Source organism: Thalassophryne amazonica, chromosome 19, assembly GCF_902500255.1.
Source record: "Thalassophryne amazonica chromosome 19, fThaAma1.1, whole genome shotgun sequence".
Lineage (NCBI taxonomy): Eukaryota > Metazoa > Chordata > Actinopteri > Batrachoidiformes > Batrachoididae > Thalassophryne > Thalassophryne amazonica.
In genome coordinates, this window is record NC_047121.1 from 68,122,405 (window position 1) to 68,140,320 (window position 17,916).

The window sequence follows — 17,916 nt, forward strand, 5'->3', positions numbered from 1 at the left end:
AGAGGGTAAATCATAACGCAATGTTGCAAAAGATGTTGGTTGTTCACAGTCAGCTGTGTCTAAACTCTGGACCAAATACAAACAACATGGGAAGGTTGTTAAAGGCAAACATACTGGTAGACCAAGGAAGACATCAAAGCGTCAAGACAGAAAACTTAAAGCAATATGTCTCAAAAATTGAAAATACACAACAAAACAAATGAGGAACGAATGGGAGGAAACTGGAGTCAATGTCTGTGACCGAACTGTAAGAAACCGCCTAAAGGAAATGGGATTTACATACAGAAAAGCTAAACGAAAGCCATCATTAACACCTAAACAGAAAAAAACAAGGTTACAATGGGCTAAGGAAAAGCAATCGTGGACTATGGATGACTGGATGAAAGTCATATTCAGTGATGAATCTCGAATCTGCATTGGGCAAGGTGATGATGCTGGAACTTTTGTTTGGTGCCGTTCCAATGAGATTTATAAAGATGACTGCCTGAATAGAACATGTAATTTCCACAGTCATTGATGATATGGGGCTGCATGTCAGGTAAAGGCACTGGGGAGATGGCTGTCATTACATCATCAATAAATGCACAAGTTTAAGTTGATATTTTGGACACTTTTCTTATCCCATCAATTGAAAGGATGTTTGAGGATGATGAAATCATTTTTCAAGATGATAATGCATCTTGCCATAGAGCAAAAACTGTGAAAACATTCCTTGCAAAAAGACACATAGGGTCAATGTCATGGCCTGCAAATAGTCCGGATCTTAATCCAATTGAAAATTTTTGGTGGAAGTTGAAGAAAATGGTCCATGACAAGGCTCCAACCTGCAAAGCTGATCTGGCAACAGCAATCAGAGAAAGTTGGACCCAGATTGATGAAGAGTACTGTTTGTCACTCATTAAGTCCATGCCTCAGAGACTGCAAGCTGTTATAAAAGCCAGAGGTGGTGCAACAAAATACTAGTGATGTGTTGGAGCGTTCTTTTGTTTTTCATCATTCCATAATTTATTCCACAGAATTGAGTGATTCCATATTTTTTTCCCTCTGCTTGGTCTAAAAAAGTAACCGTTACTGACTGCCACAATTTTTTTTCCTGATTTCTTACAGTGTTTCTTAAAGCCAGAAAGTTGCCATTTGAAATGACTTTAGTTTTGTGTCATGTCTGTGATCTGCTTTTTTTCTACAAAATTAAACAACTGAACGAACATCCTCCGAGGCCGGTGATTCCATAATTTTTGCCAGGGGTTGTATGAGCAAGCACTTGGTGACAGTGTGAAGGAAAAACTCCCTTTTAACAGGAAGAAACCTCCAGCAGAACCAGGCTCAGGGAGGGGCAGTCTTCTGCTGGGACTGGTTGGGGCTGAGGGGAGAGAATCAGGAAAAAGACATGCTGTGGAGGGGAGCAGAGATCAATCACTAATGATTAAATGCAGAGTGGTGCATACAGAGCAAAAAGAGTAAGAAACACTCAGTGCATCATGGGAACCCCCCAGCAGTCTAAGTCTATAGCAGCATAACTAATGGATGGTTCAGGGTCACCTGATCCAGCCCTAACTATAAGCTTTAGCAAAAAGGAACGTTTTAAGCCTAATCTTAAAAGTAGAGAGGGTGTCTGTCTCCCTGATCCAAATTGGGAGCTGGTTCCAGAGGAGAGGAGCCTGAAAGCTGAAGGCTCTGCCTCCCATTCTACTCTTACAAACCCTAGGAACTACAAGTAAGCCTGCGGTCTGAGAGCAAAGCGCTCTATTGGGGTGATATGGTACTATGAGGTCCATAAGATAAGATGGGACCTGATTATTCAAAACCTTATAAGTAAGAAGAAGAATTTTAAATTCTATTCTAGAATTAACAGGAAGCCAATGAAGAGAGGCCAATATGGGTGAGATATGCTCTCTCCTTCTAGTCCCTGTCAGTACTCTAGCTGCAGTGTTTTGAATTAACTGAAGGCTTTTCAGGGAACTTTTAGGACAACCTGATAATAATGAATTACAATAGTCCAGCCTAGAGGAAATAAATGCATGAATTAGTTTTTCATCATCACTCTGAGACAAGACCTTTCTGATTTTAGAGATATTGCGGAAATGCAAAAAAGCAGTCCTACATATTTGCTTAATATGCGCACTGAATGACATATCCTGATCAAAAATGACTCCAAGATTTCTCACAGTATTACTAGAGGTCAGGGTAATGCCATCCAGAGTAAGGATCTGGTTAGACATCATGTTTCTAAGATTTGTGGGGCCAAGTACAATAACTTCAGTTTTATCTGAGTTTAAAAGCAGGACATTAGAGGTCATCCATGTCTTTATATGTCTGTAAGACAATCCTGCAGTTTAACACCACCCTGGCGGTGTCATGTTGACTCAGCTGTTGCTGTGAGGTCAATTTTAACTTCTTTAACACTCAAAGTGCTGGAAGACACAAATAAAAATACTATTGGGTGGGGAAAAAAAAAAAAAAAAAAAAAAAAATCACTAAAACGAACAAGTTTGTGATTATAGGAAGAAACATCAAGCAGACCAGATACAGTGGGGTGAACATCTGCTTTGGCCAGACTATTTAAATAAAACCAGTGGACCAAAACAAACCAAACTTTCTAATTACCTGGTTATGTAAAGCGTGACCGGGAGCCACACCTTTTTCCAGTTGCTACCACAAGTTACGACCTTAGAAATAAGATATTGCTGCGGTGCAGCTGAGCAGTTTCTGCACAAAACATGACAACTATAAGCCTGAACCCTTGACGTGAACTGTGGGGAACTGGCATTCTGCTTTCAGGCCTTTGCTGCGGTGTGGAGACATTGTATCATTACTGCACATCCAGAAGTGTTCAAAGGCATTGGGCCAGAAGGGTAATCACACAGTGTGGCAAAAACACAAGCGTTTGATCAGCAAACGTTTAACCAGCTGGATAAAACGACACACATCACACACAGAGACTTTACTCTCTGGAACGAAAGCTGTTCAATTACGTAGTTTTAGGACTTGATGCGTCACAAAATAATTATTTTCGTGACTTGACATTTAAGAACAGCTCAGTGTTAGGAACCGTGTGTTATGACCTTGGCACCATGTGGGTCTCAAAGTGTTACCACGGCAACACGACAGCGGCAGGTGGGGAGGAAATGGAGACTAGCAGAGGTGAGGATAACGCCCTTGCAGAAGCTGTGAAGAGAGTAAACGCTCTTTAATTTTCCACTTTCAGCACCTCAGGGGCCGACTGTGTGGCAGCCAGACTCTAAAGCCGCTCACATTAGCAGCGTGAAGGAAAGAAAAGCAAAGAGCGCTGACGATCCGCTTGCTGACAGGAACATCTTGCACCATTAATCACATCGATAATACATACAAGATGATTCAATCGTGAAAACTCAGCTTTCAGTAAACTTTTAAACGTTATTTCACTGCTCGAAAAACCACATCTCTTCACCACACGCAACTTTTATCATTTCTGGATCTCTCTCTTATAAAACGATCTGATATGCATCCGAGCTATAATATGATTCAGGAACGATACTTTTTATTATGGAATGATTCAATGCAGGTACCAGATCTGGATCACCACTGGATCATCATCATTAGGGCTGCACGATATTGGAAAAAACTGACATTACCATTTTTTGCTCATAGTGATATATATATATATATATATATATATATATATATATATATTGCATCAATGTAGCAGCAGAATGCTAGAACATTTCAAAGTGGCAATCTGAGTAAATAAAGTCTTTTAATCTGACCTGTTTCATCCTTTCTGCCAAATTCATCATCGTAGCCCAAGGAAAGGTGTTGGCTTGTTTTGGACGATGTTGTTAGAAAATATGTTAATTCCTTATCATGGAAATTACTTGTGAATAAATTCAGCATTTTTTTAAAAAGTTCCTCTGTGTTATAATGCGGTGCTATGGGTGAATTTCTCAGCCTGAGCTGAAGGGAGCCACCAACAAGAATTAAAAATAACATTTTAAAAGCTGAAAGTCCTTTCTGCAATTATTTTATTCGTGTCACAGCGCTCCATTTATTCACGATCAGTGTGCACCACAGCATCTTTTGCCTCTTCAGTCCTTGTGATGAAAATAAATCCCATTAATGTTCCACCAAGACAAAAACAAACAAAAAACAAGTACGTTAAATTACTTTCTTAACAACACCAACATCATGTCATTAAGGATGAGCGGCTGAGGTTACAGAGGCAGAGCTATGAGACGCAAATCAAGGATTTTCAGATTTATCCACTCTGGGACTCAAGTTTCAAAAAGTATTATTTTCGGCCACCAAAAACAAGACAAGTTGCTAGGGAGCCGCTTGCTTTTTTTTTTCAGCTGAGAACATGATTGTAATGTAATGTAATTACCAGGATGCTTTGTTTCAGTAAATTCAACATGTTTATCGTCTTATGTTGGTTAGTCATGAAAAACGAAAGTGGATTTTTATCATTATCACTTGGCAATGTAAAGGTGCATGCTTAAATTAATTATACCACATCAAGAGTCTTGCGATGGAACAATTGCATATGTGTACATGGCGATGCTCAAACGATACATCGTGCAGCCTAACTACATATGCAACATTATTTTAGTAAGAATAAAAGAATAATAAGAAAAAGGCTAAACCAGTTCTGTTAATCCCTGGTTTCCCAAACGTTCTGACCAATAACCAACATTGTAACAATTTGACACATTAGTAATACAGTAAATAACCAAGATACCAGGAGTACAAGAACAATGGTAAACAGGCTCATAGAAGGCACCCTTTGGATTGATACAATGGAGATGTGACTGACCTATTTAATATAGTAGAGGAGAATATGCATCACACAAACCAAAATCAGTGCTTTACAAAATATACTCAACAAAAATATAAACGCAACACTTTTGGTTTTGCTCCCATTTTGTATGAGATTAACTCAATGATCTAAAACTTTTTCCACATACACAATATCACCATTTCCCTCAAATACTGTGCACAAACCAGTCTAAATCTGTGATAGTGAGCACTTCTCCTTTGTTGAGATAATCCATCCCACCTCACAGGTGTGCCATACCAAGATGCTGATTAGACACCATGATTAGTGCACAGGTGTGCCTTAGACTGCCCACAATAAAAGGCCACTCTGAAAGGTGCAGTTTTGTTTTATTGGGGGGGGGGATACCAGTCAGTATCTGGTGTGACCACCATTTGCCTCATGCAGTGCAACACATCTCCTTCGCATCATCCGTGAAGAGAACACCTCTCCAACGTGCCAAACGGCAGCGAATGTGAGCATTTGCCCACTCAAATCAGTTACAACGACGAACTGGAGTCAGGTCGAGACCCCGATGAGGACGACGAGCATGCAGATGAGCTTCCCTGAGATAGTTTCTGACAGTTTGTGCAGAAATTCTTTGGTTATGCAAACCGATTGTTTCAGCAGCTGTCCGAGTGGCTGGTCTCAGATGATCGTGGATGTGAACATGCTGGATGTGGAGGTCCTGGGCTGGTGTAGTTACACGTGGTCTGCGGTTGTGAGGCTGGTTGGATGTACTGCCAAATTCTCTGAAACGCCTTTGAGACGGCTTATGGTTAGAGAAATGAACATTCAATACACGAGCAACAGTTCTGGATGACATTCCTGCTGTCAGCATGCCAATTGCACGCTCCTTCAAATCTTGCGACATCTGTGGCATTGTGCTGTGTGATAAAACTGCACCTTTCAGAGTGGCCTTTTATTGTGGGCAGTCTAAGGCACACCTGTGCACTAATCATGGTGTCTAATCAGCATCTTGATATGGCACACCTGTGAGGTGGGATGGATTATCTCAGCAAAGGAGAAGTGCTCACTATCACAGATTTAGACTGGTTTGTGAACAATATTTGAGGGAAATGGTGATATTGTGTATGTGGAAAAAGTTTTAGATCTTTGAGTTAAACCAAAACCAAAAGTGTTGCGTTTATATTTTTGTTGAGTGTAGAAAAATGAGCAAAAATGGGTCAAAAAACAGACAACGCCATTTTCTGCTACCACAGCACTGCAACGTTCAACAAGTAGAATTTATCAGTGACCTTATTCATGTAAATAAATAACAGAATCATAGGATACAGTCTAATATCACATTTCATGCAACTGCAGGAATAGAGACCCTCTCCCAAAAAAACAGGAAGGAGATAAAACAAAGCAAAAAAAAACAAAAAAAACCAACAAAAAAACAAAACAAACAAACAAGGTAGATAAGTGAGGTTATCTGGCTTTCAGTCCCTGGTTTAAGCCTTAAGGTGCACTGACACGTGCATGACTTTGATTCACGCACTTGCACAAACTTCGTCGTGATAATCCCACCCACTGTGTTCCCAGCTGGACGCCATGCTTTGTTTCACCGCCTGCCACGCGCTCTATGCTGGACGCTGCGTATATCAAATAATTATTTCGTAGCGGATTAATCATTTTCTCTTTAAGTTGTCTGTTGAAAACGGCTCTAATCGCTTCCTGAATGACAGGATCACTCCAGCAGCGCCATTCACGCACAGTGAATGAGCTGGAGAAAGCATTTGGAGCAGTCTAAAAAGGTAATTATTTGTCATGTTTACATTGTCATGGCTTGGTAAAACAGCTGCATTTTCTTTCCTTCTTGTCTGCAGCTGTTGAAGTATGTTTATGACAGATTTAACATCTCATTATAATCGCTCAGATGAGCTGCGCTGTGATGCAATCCGCTGATGCAAGCACTTGCTCTGTTCACTTCTTCTTTACTCCACTTGACGAGCTGCATGTCGTGTTGGCGAGCAGATCGCGCCACGTAGCGCGACATTTATGCATGGATTGTTTTGAACATTTCAAAATTCTCTTTGCACAATTACATGTGTTGGCACCCCTCTCACGTTCAGTCCACACCCATTAAAGATGAGTTTACTCTCCTGCATAACGCAGCTCGCGCAACTGCATGAATCAAATTCATGCAAGTGTCAGTGCACCTTTAGGATGATAACATTCAAATGCCAATATGTGACACCCCCCCCCCGAAAAGCTTTACTTTGCAGGCGTAAGATAGCATGACACCTGAGCGAGGTGCACTGGCTCCCTGTCTCTGTTAGAGCAGATTTTAAGGTTTTGTTATTGACTTATAAGGTTGTTCATGGACTGACGCCATCTTATCTGGCTGATCTGGTGGAACTCTACGTGCCGGCCCGGGCTTTGCGGTCGCAGGATGCGGGACTTCTCTGTGTTCCCAGGGTGAAGAAGAAGTCAGCAGGTCAAAGAGCCTTTTCGTATCGTGCACCCACCCTGTGGAACAGTCTTCCTGCGACCATGAGGCAGTCTGAGTCCGTGGACATTTTTAAGTCAAGACTCAAAACCTATTTTTATTCTCTTTCTTATGGATAGTTTTTATTTTGATTTGTTTTATTCTTTTACTTCTGTTTTATGTATTTGAATTTTTTATTCATTTTTAATTATTTATTCAATTTTATGTTGACTTGTTTTATGTAAGGCGCCTTGAGACGGCTTTTGCTGTGATTTGGCGCATTATAAGCTAACTAAATTAAATTAAATTAATTAAAATTCTTCTCTGTTCCACCATGAAGCTGTGACTGGTGATGCAACGGACAAGCTGCACTATGTACATTTTCTCCAGGTGTAGTCATGTTAGCCTATAACTCCTTCTGAGTTAAATGCTAAATGGACTGCATTTCTGTAGCATGTTTCCATCCAATGAAGATGCTCAATCCCAGTGGTCTATATTGTCACTACTGTATGTGCGGGCAGTCAGTCAGTCAGTCATGCAACATTTCATTGTGAGCAAGATTACTTCAGTTGTATTTCCCTGATTGTCGCCAACATTTGCCCAGTGCTTGTCCAATTGCTGATGGCCCCCAAAATGTACAACTCTGATTCCTAAATGCTTAACACAAAATCTTTTGTGTAAACCTTTGAATTACAGCTGGAAGTTGACAAGCACATTCTTGATTGTTTCATTTCAACCAGACATGCACCGTTTCAATATGTTGGATCAGTATCGGTCATATTGGCCAAAATCATTGGATTGGACATCGGGGGCAAACAAATCCCATCCAATCTGAGTCTGCTGTTGCACGTCAGTCATGTTGTGGGCTACTGTATGATCCAATTTAATTCAATTTCAATTTAATTAGCTTATAATGCGCCAAATCACAGCAAAAGCCGTCTCAAGGTGCCTTACATGGAACAATTCAACATAAAATTTAAATAAATAATGATTGTTTTCTTTGAGGAAAGGAATGATAGAATACCTGTGGCAGAGTTTGAGATGACATTTTGTTAGATGGCTAAGTTAAAGCACATCCAGACAAATGTGTTTATTTACAGATTAGTTGTTTTAAGACAGGAATAAAAGGCACTGGATTGGTTTCGGTATTGGCAGATACTGAAGGTTCCAGTTATTGGTATCGCATCAGACATGAAAACATGATGTGCCATTCCTGATTTCAGCTCCACTGTGGTGGTGTACAGGGCAAAATGACAAAAATTGTGCAGCTATCAAAATACAGTGGAACCTCAGTTTTCCAACGGCTCTCTTTACAAATAAATTGCTTTACAAACATATTTTTTGAATGAAAAATGCATCACTTTTCGAACAAAGTCTTGGTGCCCAAACACCTCTGCCCCCAGTAGGTGGCGGTAATGTACAGTGTTGGGTTGCAATCTGCCACTAAACTCAAAAGAAGAAGAAACAAGAAAGCCCATCTTCGGGTGTTTATTAAATCCTATTTTTGGGGAGTGTAAGCTGGTTCTCCTAATTGTTTACTTTGTTGTGGACATTAAATGTTATGAGCCACGTATTTGGTGGTGGCCTAGTGGTTAATGCGCTTGGTTTCAGTGCAGAAGGTTCCGGGTTCAAATCCCACCCCTGCCACATTTCTCCATGTAATATGGAGTTGCATCAGGAAGAGCATCCGGCGTAAAACCTGTGCCAATTCAACATGCAGATCCACCTTGGATTTGCTGTGGCGACCCCAAGTGCAAACAAGGGAGCAGCTGAAGGGTCTTACTATACTATACATTTAAGTGGAGCTAACAGGTGAAACTACCGAAAGCTGCTACAAGTGCTAACGCTGTTATATACAACATTAAATCCGACCAGAGTTTCACTGCATCAGAGGCGTCTGATTGGTTAGGACGTTGGAGTATTTTATGACAAACACCTGGAATAATCCGGCTTGTTGTGCGGTGAAACGTCCTAACGGAGTACTGCAAAGAGACGCCCAGAAGTTCAGTTACCTGATGTTCTTATGGTCTCTTCTGTACCGGTAAGGTGAAATTAAACTGTCTACTTTACTATAATTACTGTACAGTATTTTGTTTTGGATACTATGCATATTCTTTGTATTTTGTCTGCCTTTTATGAATGAAATGCTGTTAAAAAGGTAAAAACACAGTGTTCTTTTTGGGGCCAGAAAGGGATTAATCCATTTTACATTGTTTAAGGGAAAATTGATTTTGCTTTAAGAACAACTCCGTTCAAGAACAACATTTAAGACCAATTAAGTTCCAAAACCAAGGTTCCACTGTACTTGGATCTGACTCTAGTTAGAAATGAGCTCCTTTAGTCCAGCCGCTTGCTGCTTATATCCAGATCCATCCCAAAACTCATCATTTCTATGACTTTTTTTTTTTTTTTTGAGTTAAAACAAAACAAAGCAAAACAAAAAAACAAAACAACAAAAAAACAGGGGTTTCTTATTGCTGCCTCTCACATAAAATGTGAGGGTTTGACATCAACTTTTCTGTGTGACATGTTTGCAGGTTTACATTTGCTCCAGCCCCTCCGTCACCCTAAACACAACCGGAGGGCCCAGGCAACAGATTTTAATTAGCCCGACTATGAATCAGGCGTGACAAAAACAAGTCTCTTTTATGTCACATGTTCCCAGCACAACAAATGAATAATACTGTTAAAATAATCAATTCATTTCATTTGCAGTTTAAAGTTTTGACTCTTAAAACCAAAAAGAAAAAAAAAAAAAGCCTGACAAACACGTGATACTTATTTCCCTGCAAGAACCTTAAATCATCTCAGGTTGTCATGTTCAAGCTCACTTTGACAGATGGATTTCAACAACATGCACAGTTAAAACCACCATCTCTCTGTCAAACATCCCTCGCGCCCCACTGCACAGCTGCTCTGAGTCATCCAGCTTCAACCACATTTCAAATCCGTCAAACGTTCGATTGTAACAAACAGGGAATTGGTTAAAGACTGTTACAAGCACAGATTCACAAATACGGCTTCTTTGTTCGCGCTGTGTTTACATAAGGAAACACAACAAAAGTAAGCAGATGGAAAATGGCTAAACTATTTACCATATTTTCCAGACTACAATCTGTGTGTGAGTGCGTGTATTACTGCGACTTATACTTTGCTTCAGCATGTTGTCAGTACTGTGTTAACAAGAAACACAACATTAAAGATATTTAGCCTGTGTTCCGTAAGTTAATGTGTTCAACTGAACAGTCTTTCTAGATTATTGTTACTTATTTAACCTTTATTTAAACAGGTTAGTCCCATTGAGATCGAGACCTCTTTTGCAAGGGAGACCTGGACAATTATAAAGTTTCCAATTCACCTAACCTGCATGCATGTCTAAATGTGGGAGGAGACCCACGCAAACATGGGGAGACCATGCAAACTCCACCCAGAAAGGCCACAAGTGGGAATCAATCCCATGACTTTCTTGCTGTGAGGCAACAGTGTGAACCACTAAGCCACCGTGCTACCCGTGCTAATATGACAAAATATTTTTCGCGAATTATATGTTGTGATTTACATCTGGCGCAACATATAGTCTAAAAAATACAGTGTGACAAACACGTGCATGTAAGATTCAGCACAATCTTAAACGTTAACCCTTAAAATCATCTCAACTGCAAGCTGAGAACACAAACCACAGTTGAAAATAACCTGTTTAACTCATGGTATTTCACAGCAGTGGGTACAGCGATGTGCAAGTTTGAGTCAGCCTCCCTATTCTGAATGCAAATATCACGACAGAAAAGTGCAGAAGCCACGTTCCCTCCATCTCTAAATAAATCAAACACTCTCTAATCACATAACAGGCACTTTTTTCCCCACTTCAGAGAGCTGACAGACCATCAAAGTCTTACTGGGGAAAGAAAGGGAGGGGAGGAGGGAGGCGGCTGCACCTCCGCGATGGATCGTCTTACAAACACACGCCCTATTTCGGGAGCAGTTTGGGCCAGTGTGGGACGGCACGCCTTAAGCTCGATGCTCACGGTTTCAGTTCTCCATCAGTCGTCAGAAATATCACAGGCTTCTTGTCTATTCTTTCCTAACAGACGTTGCCCAATCAGCACATCATGAGATGCAGCAGGAAAAGGCATGGGGGGGGGGGGGGGATACAGCTGAGTATGTTCCTCATCCTTATTTCTGCTGATATTAAAATAATACGGTGATGTTTCCAAATCAAATGAACTTAGTGAGAACTGAAAGGTTGACCAGAAGTACTATGGAAACACTGGTTTAGCACCTGAAATGGGCATTGTTGAATGTCGGCGCGCAGCCTGATGTTTTGTTGCCCCAATACAGCATGTTGAAGAGAAATGTCGACTTTTCTCTTGTTTTTTGTAGTTTCACCGTGCAACATCGAGCGTCCATAGGTTTGGAGTGAATTTAACCAGGGGTCACCAACTATGCTCCCGGAGATCACCTGTCCTGCATGTTTTCCAACTCTCTCAGCTCCGCCCACTGCAGGTGACACAATAAGTATGATATTTTTCAACCCATGCCCTATTTTTAGATGTATTGAGGGTCCAGACAAATGCGTATTTAATCGGCACATTATTTATTTAGAACGCAAACGTTTATCGGAACAGAAACTAAGTTCCGCTTTAATGTTAATTAATGTTGTTGGATGGGGCAATGAGAATTCAGAGTAAACCGCTTCTTCTCACCACTAAACAAGTAAAATTAAAGTGTTCTGTTGTGAAAACTGTTTCCATAAGGGGCTAAAAATGTGCAAGACTACCTCAGGAAATGTAAATAAAGCTTTTGAAAAGGACAAATTATTCAGTTTGCTGCTTACCTTAGCCATCTCCTCTGATGGTGCTGTCCACCGAGACATTACAAGTCAGCAGCCGCTTAATCTGAGTTATTGCCCCACTCACTAAAATAAAGTAGCCCGTTAGCTTCTGCTTGCTGTAGTGTGTGTTATAAATAAATAATGCACTGAGGTGGGGTGCTCGAGTGTATTCCAACATACACTGTGTAGAGACTGGTGGACCCCAAACAGACAGCAAGGCGATCTCAAGCAGTGCAAGTCGTATGACATATCTGTCTCTTCTTAAGTAACTGCTTATTGGACACAAAGTTATTCCAGTAATACTAAGTATTCTCAGGGGAATCCTTCAGGTTAAGTCTAAACTGTCTGTAGGTGGTGTGATCATGAGGGTAAGTGGTTGCTTGCCTGTATGCGTTTGTAATCAAGTGGCGCGTTTTCCTCAGCATGGTGCAGAACATGGCAGACTCTGCGCTGAAATTTGCAGTAACTGCAATGGCTGTGAAAAATAGATGACTACATTCATGAGGTAGGGATGAGTGGTTGCTAAACAGGACCTACTGTGGGATGATTCCATGCAGTGATGGATGCATCAATGCACAGCCACAGTGTGTGCTACCAGACCTGAACTGAATTAGTCTAAACTGCATGTTTTTTTGGATTGTGACACAAACCCAGAGTACTCAGAGGAAAGTCACACGTGCAAGCAGAACATGCAAACTCCATACAGAAAGGTTGCAGCTGGAATCAATGAGTCAGCAACAGGAACCACTGGTCAAAATAGCATTGATGCTTCAGGTGCAATTCCACCAAGATGCCAGACTGTGGTGACACCCAGATGAAGATGCACACATGGTGTAGGTCAGTGGTGTCCAAAGACATTCTTGACAGAGCCAAGAGGGTGCAGGCTTTCTTTGCAACCACTGACTCCAGCAGGTGATTTCACTGATTAACATCACATTGAGCAGATCAAATGAGTTTATGAGTTAAAGTGACTTAAACTAGAGTTGTATAAAAATTTGCACTTGTTGTCATGAATGGGGAAATTAGCTATAGCTATATAAAACAATTTTTTTGGCAGCAGGGTGTAAATGTTTTACCTTCTGATGTGAAGTCCAAAATTTTACCATGGGGTTTGTTTTTACTTTTACTTTTAATATTCTGTGTGCTTCTTACCCTGTATGCTGCTATACAATGCTGCTGGAACCGCAATTTCCCTGAGGGAGTCTTCCAAAGGGATCAATAAAGTTCTATCTAATCTAATTTGATCTAATCTAATCTTGTGGGACTGACTCACTTTTGATGCCACAACTGGCCGTTCAAGGAACTGCAAGTTTTGACACTTCAATGTTTGTATCATTTTTCAGTATCCGAGGTTGCAGCTTGGTTATAATGTGTCCCATTTATTGTATACCCCAAAAACTGCATATTTAAAACTAAAGAGAACTTGTATTTTTCTTGAATTTGAATATGTAGCCCAATTCTTTCCATTAAAAAAAAAAAAACTTTACATGAATAAGCCTGCAGCTTATTCCTGAGCATTTTCACCTTGTTTTTGTAGTTTGCCCTATAAGCAGCCTTTTCAGCAGAGGTATTGTAATATTTACTTCAAAAGATGGTCTAAAAGGAGTAAGACAAAAAACCAGAGAAGACCGTGCAACAGTACAGAGATAAAACAAGCGAGGATACGAAGCTCTTCCTCAAATAAGCCTCTCAGGCGAGTGGCGAAAAGGAGGCCACATATGCCGGCTTTTGCATTAAGCAAAGCATTTCCCTGCACACATGGTTAGACATATGTGGGCCATCACACCACCCTCGTGCACGCAAATCCTCCACATACACACTTTGTGAGCGTCATGGAGTCTGTCCATTAGCCCAACTGTCGGTGCCAGAACGGCCGCCTGAAACCAATCCGGTCAAATAGAGTCACAGGTCCACAACGAGTTTGTTAAAAATGACATTCTCATCTTAGTGGTAAATAAAATAAAAACCATACCCAGAAAATTAAAATGAAATGCATCACACATAATTGTAGAGATTATAGTCATACTTTTAGATGGTATGTAAAGAAGAAATTTTCTGTGCCAAACCTATGTCCATCACATTAAATATGCACATAAAGTCACGAAGATGAGAGTACGACTGAAACAATTCACTGACAGAGCTGAATAATTAAAATATTAAAAATCCCTGAGCCAAATGTTCTGCCTCCAAGATTCAGTTTATTCATGCAAATACTCTGCAATAACTAGTGACTGTGTGGCTGCTTTAGGACGCAGTAATGTTCAGGTTAAATATTGGTACATTCCAAACCTGGAAATTCTTTAATTTCAGGGAAATGTTCACATCTGGGTGGCCAAAACATGGCCATCGGGTATTATGAAGACTTTGCGTCCATCCGTCCATCTGTCCGTGTTCAGCATAACTCCAGTCCTATTACTTCCAGGATATTCAAATTCACAGGGAGCCTTCTTGTGACACAGCCCTTGGACAAGTTCAAAGATGGCTAACCTTGACCTATTCTAAGGGGTCAAAAGGTCATTTTCATTTTTTCATTTATTTGAGACAGGGACAGTGCACAATATACATTATCCTTAAATAGGAGAGATGCATTATGCCAGGTTGTAGCACATGTGCTAATTTCCACCTGTAGTCCCTAGACAGGCTGATGGAAAACAATTAAAAAAAGGAAATTTACAAAATATTACATTAAATTTTTAAAATTGCAGACACTGTGTCCAAAGCACATGACATTAGATCACACTATGGTTACGTCTGACCCGAGAGCAACCAATTTTTAACCAGTCATGAAAAAGTGTAAAAGTTTGTACAAGAAATAAGTTCAGTTGGTAACATATTCTACTGGCGCATGGCCACACAAGAGAACACTATACATCTGAGAATCCTGCACTCACCTCGACCCATCGACCGAGTGGCTCGAGATGTTATTTCCGAGTTCAAGGATATGAAAGGTTTTAATGGCGGAGCAGCAGTGCCATGAATGATTTTAAACAACAAAACATAAATTTGAGTACATGATTGAATTTTCAAAGCTCAAAATATTATACTTTGAGAGTATGTGACAATGATGAAATATACGTTTTTTTCTTATCATGAATTTGATTATTTACACCAAGACCCCAACTGAAATTTCAGTGAACACTTGATCATTTATAGCAAACTGTTATGATATAGGTTGTAAGAAAAAGATTTGTTTCAGGGCAGTTGACAAAGTAAAGCCACCTTGACACTTGCATGAATTTGATCCCTGCACTGGCACGCAAGAGTAAACTCGTCGTGAACTGTATGTAAACTGTGTGTGTCACTGCGCTCAATGACACACACTGTTTGCAAATAGGTTGCCCAAGGGTGCCTTAACTGAGAGAGTGGCGTCAACTCAGAACATGGCGCCATTTTGGTTCCAACTGCACTGAGCTACTGTAAGTAAGTAAGTCCCTTCAGCTGCTCCCTTGTTTGCACTCGGGGTCGCCACAGCAAATCCAAGGTGGATCTGCATGTTGAATTGGCACAGGTTTTACGCCGGATGCCCTTCCTGACGCAACTCCACATTACATGGAGAAATGTGGCAGGGGTGGGATTTGAACCCGGAACCTTCTGCACTGAAACCAAGCACATTAACCACTTGGCCACCACCCCTTGCAGTGAGTTACTGAATGCACCTTTTATGTTTTCAACATTTTTTTAAATCATTTAACCACATACAGCAACACATCCAGGTACAGGTGCTATCAAAATAAATACAAAAATAGTCAACCTATCAAATTTACATAAATTTACAATTTATGATGATTTATTTAATTAATTTAAAGCCTGATTTATGCAGCTGCACAGCTGTAACTCTGTCATGCAATGGCATGCGTGACAGTTTTAAAGTTCTCCATCACTGGATTTTGCTTTATTATGGACTAATATGACCCTCAACAAGCTTTTCTTTCTACAATCATCACCTCCAAATCAAAAGGTAAGCTATACAATTTTCTCTTTTTCAGACTTCGTGCTGTAAATGTGCAGACTTTTCTGATAGATTTGTAATCAGCATTCTCAATGCAAAAACTATTATAATATGATAGCAGACAAAGCAGTGAAAGCCGAAAAGTGTCAAATCACAGCCTTTTGTGTCTGATTTAACAGGTGCATGTCCAGGCTGCGGGTCCGAGTCTGAGCAGGGTGTGAAAAAAATAAACAGTCGGGCTTTTAATCACAGAAATGACTCCGGTCCCACTTTCCTCAAATCGGCGAGTGTCAGTGCTGAACTTTAATTTGTACCTCTGTTACTGTGCACGTCCAGACTGCTCTGGGTTTTTAATGGAAATACATTGCGATCAGACTGGATATTTTGTCCAGTGTGAGTGAAAAATCCTTTATACAAAATCCATTATATACAGTGTTTATTTAATGGAAAACAACGCAAAAACATTGGGACTTTTTTTTTTGTCTGGTGACTACGAATAGCTGGTTTATAAGATGATGGTTTAGGTGAGTTTTACTGTGCATGGGACTGAACAACAAATTTACCTCTCAAAACTTTGACGATGAAATCGTTTCCATCCCAGACTTCCGACAACTTAATTGATCGCTAAAAGGGCAATTCATTTCACACCCAATTACCTCAGACAAATATACAGCAATTAATCCACAATTATCACTCGTTGAATGTAATAATGGCACACATCAGAATTAAAACAACCGCACATATACACTTGATTGTTTATGTACGCTAATGTCGTCACTCTCTCAATTAAGGTACTCTAGGCTGCACAATATTCACGACTAGTTCACGCAAGTGGCATGAAATTTTTCCGTGCCAGAAATTTTGAGCATTTTAAAATTTTCTTTGTGCACTGGCACGTAGCCTTGCACAGATTACCACGGTTTATGATGAGTTTACTCGTTGATACACAAGCCTGTGTGTGAGTGCGGAGATCAAATTCATGCAAGTGTCAAGGTGGCTTTAGTCTCAGGGTTATACAGATTTACACACACGCGGGAGAGAAAGGCTGACTATCTTAGAACCTGATATAAGGTACTTGCTTGCACCTTGCCATAGTAAAATATCATATTGCTGTATGATACTGTATATTTTTTACTGTATTTTACTGTCTTTGTATTTTGTAGTCATAAAAATAAGACTATGCATAAGAAGTTACACCTGCAGTCTACAGCTGCTGAGCTGGAGAGAAACTCCAGGGAGGTGGTTACTGAAGCCAGTGGTTATCTATTACATAAAATAAAATCTTTGCAGCAAAGTGGTCGAGTTGGTAATCGCTACATCCTGGTTGGAGATAAAGCCACACTAGGAACTGGCGCTTCTTGAGTGCTGGATTGACGTGGGTGTAAACTGTGGTGGTTGGTTTGTGTGCTTCATTTGCTTATTTCCTCAACCCTGAACTGAGATTCTTCACTTCAGCCGGGACCACAGGCAAATTCAATATGCACACACCCAAGGGCTATTCTCAAACTTACAAGCACGTTAAGCAGACCATCTATGCTTTAATTCTCTGAGGCCCACATCTGTGTGTCTGCTATAATCCGTGTCATCTGTCCAGCAAAAAAAACAACAAAAAAACCCCCCCACAAAAATCATACATAGACTGCCTTCTTTAACTCCAGGCAACATGTAAAATTCAATTCAATTTCCTTTATATAGCGTCAAATCACAACAGAGTTGCCTTAAGGCGCTTCACACAAGTAAGGTCTAACCTTACCAACCCCCAGAACAACAGTGGTAAGGAAAAACTCCCTCTGAGGAAGAAACCTCAACCAGACCAGACTCAAAGGGGTGACCCTCTGCTTGGGCCATGCTACAAACATAAATTACAGAACAATTCACGGACGAATATACAAGAATTGCTGTTGGTGCACAGGACA

The 17,916-nt window shown here is 40.4% G+C and overlaps 1 protein-coding gene across 4 annotated transcripts in view; it reads right to left on the reverse strand.

The window, feature by feature from the left end:
* The window catches only part of evla (Enah/Vasp-like a), an 85,036-nt gene that overhangs the window by 42,740 nt on the left and 24,380 nt on the right, over positions 1–17,916 (reverse strand). The window contains exons 1-2 of one of the 4 annotated variants that reach the window (XM_034194958.1): positions 10,371–10,375; positions 6,422–6,429 (exon numbers count right to left, since the gene is read on the reverse strand). The exons of the other annotated variants lie outside the window; for them this stretch is intronic. Of the exons in view, the coding sequence (XP_034050849.1) occupies positions 6,422–6,424 (3 nt within the window). The 5' untranslated portion in view covers positions 6,425–6,429; positions 10,371–10,375. Of the gene's footprint in view, positions 1–6,421; positions 6,430–10,370; positions 10,376–17,916 lie in introns of those variants that run through there. 4 annotated transcript variants of the gene reach the window in all.